The 9,841-nt window shown below is 36.4% G+C and overlaps 2 protein-coding genes across 2 annotated transcripts; both read right to left on the bottom strand.

The window, feature by feature from the left end:
- Nucleotides 1-895: 895 nt before the first annotated feature.
- LOC112742610 (uncharacterized) lies at nucleotides 896-3,220 on the bottom strand. Its single transcript, XM_025791849.2, has 3 exons — nucleotides 2,187-3,220; nucleotides 1,816-1,923; nucleotides 896-1,719 (listed from the first exon to the last, which is right to left on the bottom strand). The coding sequence occupies exons 1-3, from the start codon at nucleotides 2,382-2,384 to the stop codon at nucleotides 1,075-1,077; spliced, it is 951 nt and encodes a 316-aa protein (XP_025647634.2). The 5' UTR covers nucleotides 2,385-3,220; the 3' UTR covers nucleotides 896-1,074.
- Nucleotides 3,221-6,706: 3,486 nt separating this feature from the next.
- LOC112742608 (uncharacterized) lies at nucleotides 6,707-8,212 on the bottom strand. The gene has a single exon (XM_025791847.1). The coding sequence runs from the start codon at nucleotides 8,210-8,212 to the stop codon at nucleotides 6,707-6,709; it is 1,506 nt and encodes a 501-aa protein (XP_025647632.1).
- Nucleotides 8,213-9,841: the final 1,629 nt, after the last annotated feature.

Genomic DNA, 9,841 nt, shown 5'->3' with positions numbered 1-9,841 from the left:
TCATAAAAGCGTGGCCATTGACCATTTTTGGCTATACTTTTAAAGCGTGACAAGAAAAAAGCGTGGTCATAGACCTTTTTTCTTGCAGTGTAGTTTTAATTTTTTTTTTATAATTTTAATACTTTACTCTACTAGAAAAGTGGGTGTATCTCATAGTATAAGGTTTTAAGTTGTTGAGTAATAAGAGTCAAAGTTGGTAAGTTGGTCAAGTAGTCCTTGTTACGTGTAATTTTGAAAATCTAGAGGAGTAAGAGTGTAACTTATCCTTAAAAATTTCCATTTGATTTGCTAAAGTTGCTTAAACCACTACAAGAAACGTCGTTAAAATCGACGGCTAAATCGACGGCTAAGCCGTCGATAATATTGAAATTCGACGGCAAAATAAACGGCGGAGTTGGTCGCTATAAAGCTTGTCGATTTTTCAAACTGCTGATAAAATCGACGGCTTGCCTGGCCGTCGATAATAATTTAAAAAAATTGACAGCAAGGCCGTCGATATTATGAGTTTGATAATTTTATATTCTCACTAAAATCGACATAAAGGGCGTCGATATTATTATATAAAATCGACGCCTCTACTGTCGATATTTGATACAAATAAAATCGACGGTGCCTTTGTCTATAATATGTTTACTAAAATCGACAATTTTGTTGTCGATATTGGATCCAATAAAATCGACGAAACTGCCGTCGATTTTATTATTTATATATCGACAAATTCTGTGTCTGTATTTAGGTTTGCTTGTCTATTTTAAAATTAAAAAGCAACAACTATTCCGTCGATTTTAATAGATGTGTTTTAATTATTTTGTTTTATTTGAAAAATAATAAACAGTTAATGCAAATAAATATAAAAATAAAATTTATACATAATATAGATAACAAGATAAATAAATTTTTAAATATAAAAATAAAATTTATACTAAATATTAGATAATAAATTTACAAACTTATAAAAATAATAGATAATCCTCTAACATAAAGACTCAAGACAGGATAAATAACTAAACTTAGACATATTCGTTTAAATTGCAATCTACTAATAATACAAAATATTCCAAGTAATTAAATAACCTACTCATACTCATCTAAATAATCATCCGAGTCATCAAAATCATTAGAATCATCCTCCCTTTGAGAACTCTGTGGTTGTCCTGGTCGCTGCAGAATAGGTGGGAGTTTTCTACCTGAGGCTGGGGTTGGGACTGGGGCTGGAGCTGTGCTTTTTTGAGAGCTTGGAAAAGTAAAAGGAGGAGGTGGGGGAACACGTGATCCAGAACTACTAGGACCCATGGCCCTCACATACTCAGTCAAGCTGCTCAATTGATGACTAAACTGATCCATCTGTGAATTACTGGTGTTGAGATCCTCACGCAAGGATTCAACTGTCTGTTGCCACTCTCTTTTCTCCCTTTGGTAGCGGTCTTCAAGCTCTCTATATTTAGCAGCATGTTGTTCAACTTCCCTATTGAGTATTATGATTCGTTCTCTAAGATCCAAAACATCAGCACTGGTGGTCGTGGTTGGCCCATCAACTCGAGGCCGCACCATGGAAGAGTCCCTTACCTCACCCATACCATATACCCTACCTCTTCGTTTTCCACCCACTGTCTCAATCCATATGCTTTCCTCAGAGACAGGCGGTGGATCAGTTACACCAGCCTCTATAGCAGCCTGCCGCTCTTGCTCAGCCTGAAACATTCGCTCTTGAAATATATCCTACAATGAGGAGAAATGATTGATAAACTACTATAAGTATTAATAAGGCATAACAATTAGATAACAAAATAGTTACAATTAATAAAGGTAAGTTACCTTTGTCTTTCGGGAGTGTTCATCAACCCATTGAGTCCTATCCTCTTTGCGAGTATGAGTGTGCTCAAAAAACTCATCCATACGTGATGGTCTTCCAAGCGAATGATTCTACATAATGAGAGAAACAATATGACACACTATCACTGATTGAGGAAAAAAATTGCATATAGTACTGTTGAGATATAATTAGTTCTGTTGTGTCTATATTTTAGTAATAAGATTTTAGTAATTAAAAAATCATTAAAAATAATTAAAAAGCAGAATAAAAGCAAAAGCAGAATAGAACAAGCTCATTAAGAAATTTTTAGAACAGCAAATATCATAGTAAAAATTGTCTTTAAGTAAAAAAGTGGGTTCTATAAGCAACTTACCAAGCGTAATCTCGCTTCTGGAAAGGTGGTGCCTCCTGCAGTGTGAAGGGAAGTACCTCGAGTCGATTTCCTGGCAGCTGTATTTCTCGCCTGTAATTGTCTATAGGCCTCAGTGTCCCAACGTCTCATCAATTCACCAAGAACTTCTGGTGGGATCCAATATGGACGGGCACCTTTTTTGCGAATGGCATGGAGCATACCTCGCAAGCGCTTGGCAGCCCTAAACCTCCAAGCTTGATAGATATCATCCTCCTCCGTATCAATAATATCAAAGCATTTCTATTTTAAAAAAAAAAATCACATTTTACAATATCACTTAAAATAAATGTTAAAAGAAATTAACTGAAGATGAGATAGCCATGCAAGGTAATTTGGATTTTAAAAAAGCATGTATTTGAATTTGAACATGGTCCCCTCCTCTTGCTGGCAGGTTCAGCTGTTACTATCATGTTTCCATAGAAGGTTAGTTTAAAGTTTTACCGGCCTCTTTCCTTTTCTTAGCATCAATGTTTGTTTTTCTTCCTAACTGCTAAACCTTCACTACCTCATTGTGGAAGTTGCAGAGAGTTCATGGTTTTGCCAAGCACTCTTGAATACCTGAGGCTCTCAATGAAAATAGCATCTGAATTCTCATTAAACAAGATAATGTATATGAACTCATGCTACTACTAATTACAGAATCACAACTGCACAAGTAGTTGGTTACTTGGTTTACAAAAATTAATTTTGTTACTGTTTCTGTGATCTTTGCAGGATTTGAAGAATTGAACTGTGTCTGGCAAGCTTCAGATCCAAATAATATTGATTTTATTCATAAGTGGTTAGTTAGTTAACCTTGTAATGAAGAGTGACACAATAATTGTTTTAATAAGAAGTGGATATTGCAAAGTGCAGTAGCTCAATAATCGATTTTGATCCACTTAGAGATATAAGAGATTCTGAGTTTCATGATAATGACTCTCATTAAAGTTGTCATAACCTAAGATATGGTCCCATCAAGGTTGCAGCCTTACTGTAATACCATTTGTCTTCCTCTTTTTTATGAAAAATACAATATTAGAACAGAAAATAATGTGTTTTTTAAATCACAAAAATCAGCATGATGATATGATTATGCGTGTGAAAATGTTCACATAGTCAACACACATGAGATAATGGACATGCACACACACAATACTAACTATGTTACTAGATTAACATATATATACATACAATATAGTGCGTGTCACTCATTGTGATTCCCACTGATTTATGTGACCCATGCTTCTAAAGAATAAAGTTCATGAACCTTCTTATTATATGTCACAGTATGTTTAGCCAAATAAGACACAACATCCGAGATCATCAACCATTCAAAATATGAATATGGAAATCAAATCTGCCCTTTAGTTTTTTTTATTAATTTTGATCACTTTTAAGTATTGCTTGTTTTTAACATCTCCAAATTAATCTACAGAAAAGTTTCAATACCTCCATCTTATAGAACAAACTGCACATAATAATGACTTTAAGGTATTATTAATTAATCAGTATTTTAAGAGAGTACTAATTACGAAGCTAAGGTTACTAAAATTAAATATTTGAAATAAAATAAAGAATCAAAATATCAAAAGATATGCTATTCATAAGGAGCATAAGGAGATAGAATTTACCCTCCATTCAGTCCACCATATTTTTCGAGTATCATCATCTGCCTCATCAAAACTCAGCCAAGGCTTGTTGTAGTTTTCCCTAAAAACCTGAGAAATACGCTTCAATCCAGGCTTAGGTGGGTGCCAACTACATCAAAAAACAAAACAACATCAGCCTAACCATGCACGACAAAACTGCATCAGATACTAACAAGTCAAAATAATACTGCACGCACTGCAGGAATGACAATTCAAAGAAACAAATAAAAGCACACCATTTAAATATATGGATCTTGGACACAGGAAGCAAATAGTTAAGCTAGCTTTGATAACAACTAAAGGAACTAAGAATATAGGCATATCGAATCAAAGCAAATAGTTAAGCAAATATTTTCATTAACAAATATCCAACTAAACAAATAAAAGCACACCATTTAAAGTGCACGCTTAGTTCATAAAATTTAAAGCAAATAACAAACCATTTGGCACCATCATATCTGAGCTTCGGAGCACTTGTGCTGGAGTGACCAGTGGCAGTGGATGTTCCTTGACCCTGAGCATCTTGGGTATTATTAGATGTGGTTTGTCTTTCCCCACAAGATCCTGCTCGACTGGGAGCTACAATAGCTGGATCACTCTGCACACCATGTGAGGCAGTGTTGGAAGGTTCATTGGCTTGTTGAGTGCATGATCTTGGCACACCCGGAGTAGGCATCATGTGTATCTGAGGCTCCTGACGGGAGGGGGTAGTAGTAGCAATAGGTGGCGGTCTCCCATTGGTCGGAGCAGTCGTGTCGGATGATGACCCAACGAGAGAGTATGGATCCGCATGTAAGTCAAGGGGCTGACCAGTAGAAAGCCTAGGCCTCCCCTTTCGGCCTCGGCCACGGCCACGACCACGACCGCGATCTCCGTCTCTACCAACCATATCCTGTACACATTAAAATAAGCAAGTTATTATCCATAATATAACCGATACAAGATAGGAGTATTATGTTATTGAAAATTTCCATTTAAATCCTTTTTTAATTTTTAATTAAGGCTATTTTTCATACATAAGTGAAAATAAATACAAGGCAATAGCAAAGAGAAATTTGTTCCTCCTATACATAAACACTCATCCCTTTGGACCAAAATCAAAGTGTAAATGGCAATAGGAAAGTAGTATGAAATCAAGTTACAGAAAAATCAACATAAAGAGAAGAGTTTACCAACTCCTACTTGATTCTAATCTTCTATGAAGCAGCAACACATATACAAAATATAATTTATTTAAAAGTAAATTAACAACTAAAACCTCAATCCGAGAATTCTGAACTTCCATCATCATCAATGTAAGCATCATCATCATCATAGTTCTCAATGTCATCGTCCTCCTCATTAGGAACCTGGAGGTCAGCTACTTGAAGTTGTATCATATCAACATCTCCTGACGTAGATGCTAATGATGGTGGAAACTCGGTTTCTGAAATGATCCTAGCATGTGGAGGCTCATCATTCTGATACACCTCGGTTTCAGATTCATTTTGTGCCTCCTCCATTATTTTTCGTGATTTACATGTAATCACAACCTTCCAATTAGACTTACAGCCTTGTGGATATGGCATGTAATACACTTGTCTAGCTTTTTGCGCAAGGATGAATGGATCGTAACTCCCATATCTTCTAGTGGATAATACTTCAATTATTTTGTAGTCTTTGTGTCTACGTGTTCCCCGAGGCCTAGTAGGGTCATACCACTCACAGTAAAACAAGGTGACTCTTAAACTAACAAGACTTGGATATTCAACAATCAAAATCTCTTTAAGAGTGCCGTACCAATCAGATGCATCATTCCCTCCATCACCTTTAACATATATGCCTGTATTATCTGTCTTCTTTCCAGATGCATGCTCAGGAGTATGAAATCTATACCCGTTAACCTTGAACATACCAACACTCGTGGCCCTAGTTTTTGGCCCGAATGCTAAACTCAATAAATGAGGACAAGTTATGCCATTACTGGGATTTCTTACCTGATTTTGTCAAACAAAATATAGTATTTAGAAAAACAAGATTTACTTTGACATACTTTGATACAATCAACAAAATGTAAAAACTTACATGCCATTGGAACCATGATGGAAAGTTGGATAAAGAATTATTGCTCCCATGGATCTGCTCGTATTGACTTCTAAATGTATCGACTTCAGGACAATTCAACAAGATATGTAAGTGGGCAGCTTTCATTTCCATACTAGTTAACCATCTGTCTTTGTTGGCTCCCCCAGCAATACCCGGTTGATCAAAAATAGAAAGGGTAGGCTCAGATGAACTTACACCACCATCATCATTCCGATTCGGCCTTGTTCTATTAGACATGACATGTGGCTCAAAGTAATAAGAACAATAACTTGATGTCTCTCTAGCTAGGTATGCTTGACAAATTGAACCCTCTACTCTAGCCCGATTCTTCACTGATCTCTTATACGTGCCTATTTCACGCTCAAATGGATACATCCACCTATACTGAGCTGGTCCACAAACACGTGCCTCATATGCCAAGTGAACTGGTAGATGCTCCATTACGTCGAAAAAGGCAGGTGGAAAAATTCTTTCTAACTTGCACAAAATAATAGGAATATTAGCTTCCATTTGTACAAGATCGCTAACCCGAAGAGTAGATGAACAAAGGTCCCTAAAATATTGACTTATTTCGGTCAACGGTTTCCACACGTGGTCTGGCAACTCTTTGAAGGCTTACGGAAGCAAACACTCCATAAATACATGACAATCATGAGTTTTCATCCCAAACAATTTTCCTCCCTTGACATCGACACACCTTTGTAAATTTGAAACATATCCATCTGGCATTTTCAACTTTTGTACCCATTTACAACCATTTTTTCGTTATTGGAGTGTCAAGACATAGTTGCCCTTAGGCTTTTCCCAATGACCTTCGCGTACCTGCACCAAATTCAAATCTGGTCGCTTACAAAGCACAGCCATGTCTAACCTTGCCTTTTCATTGTCTTTTGTTCTTTCAGTATCCATAACGGTATTCATTATGTTATCAAAAAAATTCTTCTCAATATGCATTAGATCCAAACAATGACGAACCAAATGATCTTTCCAATATGGGAGATCCCAAAATATACTCCTTTTGGTCCAATTGTGTTCTACCCCATATCCGCTCAATCTCACTTGTCCTCCTGTGTCAACTATTTTAGGATAATGTCTAACTCTTTCCCAGACATGTTCGCCACTAAGCCTAATAGGAGGTTCTTCATCCTCCTCAACATTCTTCTTAAAACCAACTTTATTACGCCTATAAGGATGACCTTCAGGTAAATATCTCCTGTGACAGTCAAACCACGAATTCTTTCCGCCATAATCTAACCAAAAGGCCTTGGTATCCTCCATGCATACTGGACACGCTAATCTTCCCCCCGTACTCCAACCAGACAACATTCCATAAGCAGGAAAATCGTTAATTGTCCACATTAATGCAGCCTTTAGCTGAAAATTCCTCTTGCTATGAATGTCGTATGTTAGGACGCCTTCATCCCATAACTCTTTAAGTTCATCTATCAATGGCTGAAGATAAACATCAATTTTTGCTTTGGGATTTTCTTTTCCGGGTATGATGCACGTTAGGAACAAAAAAGGGTCTTTCATACACATATGAGGTGGAAGGTTATAAGGGGTAACTATAACAGGCCAACAAGAGTACGGTGTGCTAAAATGAACATTAGGAGAAAACCCATCAGAACAAAGTCCAAGTCTAACATTACGCGGTTCGCTTGCAAAATGAGGATGCTTGGTATCAAAATGTTTCCATGCTTCACCATGGGAAGGATGTGTCATCACGTCGTCATTTCTGCGATTTTGGTGATGCCACAACATATGAGGGGCAGTACTCATTGATGCATACAACCTTTGTAGCCTTGGAATCAATGGCAAATAATGCATCCTTTTATATGGAACCTCTTTATTTTTTCCCTTCCTAGGCTTAAATCTCTGCTCCCCACAAAATTTACATTGTCTAAGATCTTTGTCCTCTTTGTAATATATCGTACAACCATTGACACAACAATCTATCTTAACCTCCTTAAACCCAAGTTGGGAAACAATTTTCTTAGCTTCATAGTAATTAGCAGGAATTTCATTTGGTGTTGTTTGCATTTCTCTAAACAAAGTTGCCCACTGGTCAAAAGATCCCTGGGATTGGTTTCCCTCTGATTTTATACTCAGCATCCTACTAGCAAGTGACAATCGTGAATGGATACAATTTTTCCACAAGGGTTTACTAACTGAATCTAAGAGGTCATAAAATCTCTTAGCATCTCGATTTGGTTCCTCCACTGTTGGTTGCATGTACATGTGAAACTCAGGTTGCAAAGCATCAACAACCATCTCATGATAACGATCAAAATTTTCTTCCCACGTAACACCACCTAATTCAGAGCTACTTTCAATATCTTCTTCTATCCTAATCTGATTCTCTGTGGGTATCTCTTCTCCATGCTCTGTCCAAACCCAATAATTAGGTTTAAACCCATGAGTATATAGATCAATCTTAATGTCGATCAACTATTTAAATGTCCCACATTGACATCTGGCACATGGACACCTAACTAAACCTCCTCTGAGAAATTCATGAGTTCTAGTACACACATCCACAAATTCATTTACCCCTTTAATAAAACTGGGTTTAAGACCCCGCCTCTGATCATACGTTCTATCATACATCCAACTTCGGTTCTGGTTTTCCATTATTAATGAATTTAATTTCCTACATATCAAAGGGATAATATTCACTTTTTAATTTTTTTATACTTTCACTATGAATGGTTTACACAAACAAGCATACATAAGTAAGTATAGATAAGCATGCATAATAATTTAACAGAGATAATAAAGATGAAGATAAAGATAAAATAAAACTCAATAGTTTAATAGTGATAATAAATAAATAAAAAAGTAGAAGGTTAAACCTTGAATAGCTTTTCTGGGAGTCTTAAACTCTACCAATACTTGTGATAGTGTAAATGGATGCCACTAGAACTTTGATAATACTTCTGACTATGTCAACCCTGCCAAAAAAATATATATAGGCACATCAACACTAAAAACAATACATAAAAGTCTTCTAAAAACTTGAATATAAAAACACTTGTTCACTCAACAATTTTTTATAAACAATTAATCAGGTCAGGTTTATGAAAGTGATCTCTAAACAGGAAGTACTATATGGGTCAAAACCAAGCCCAAAGGCTAATAGTGCAAAAAAGCTTTCAAGGCAGTCAAGTACAACTGGATCTGGTAGAAGAACCTCCCTTGGTGCAAGTTCAAAACCGGAAGCGAAAGCTACTCACTCATATTTCTCATCAGGTAGTAAAAGGGTCTTCATCGTCATAACATTTTTCATCCTGTAAATACTCTTCTTAAATGGATTACACAAGCACAAGCAGCCATCAACAATGTAGTAATGTATCTAAAAATAACATAAGATTTCTGGATATGGATTCCTGTTTGTGTTTTGCATTGTTTTAGAAGAAGAGTCTTCTCCAACGGGTTCTCCCAAGCACTCTCAATGATGGTCGTTTGGTAAGGCTGTATGTGGCACCGAGGAATGGTTTAGGCATTTTTCTTTTTGTTTCATATTGAAGGTGGAGGCCAAAGCCACATCTCAGCTGATAGATTTTCCCAATATTTCTTGCTGGTATATCTACAATTTCCTTGTGTTTCATATAAATTGCACAAACAGCTTGCGATGTATGATGTATGCATGCACATTTTCTTTCTTGTATGATACTCAATGCATATGCAACTAGAACTCTTACAACTACATTTTGGTTTACCTCATGTTCAGCTAAAACAGGAGTTGATATTGCTCATTCTCCTTTGGAAAAGAACTTATTTGGTAGTGGAAGTGTTCGCAAGATAGATTCTCCTTCAGCGAGACAACCTTTTTCACCCATCTCTTCGACAGAATCATCAAAAGCAAACTCAGCAAATACCACAGATGAACTAAAAATGCAG

The sequence above is a fragment of the Arachis hypogaea genome, chromosome 14 (genome assembly GCF_003086295.3).
Source record: "Arachis hypogaea cultivar Tifrunner chromosome 14, arahy.Tifrunner.gnm2.J5K5, whole genome shotgun sequence".
In the NCBI taxonomy this organism is placed as follows: domain Eukaryota; kingdom Viridiplantae; phylum Streptophyta; class Magnoliopsida; order Fabales; family Fabaceae; genus Arachis; species Arachis hypogaea.
This window is presented reverse-complemented; position numbering and strand designations above follow the sequence as displayed.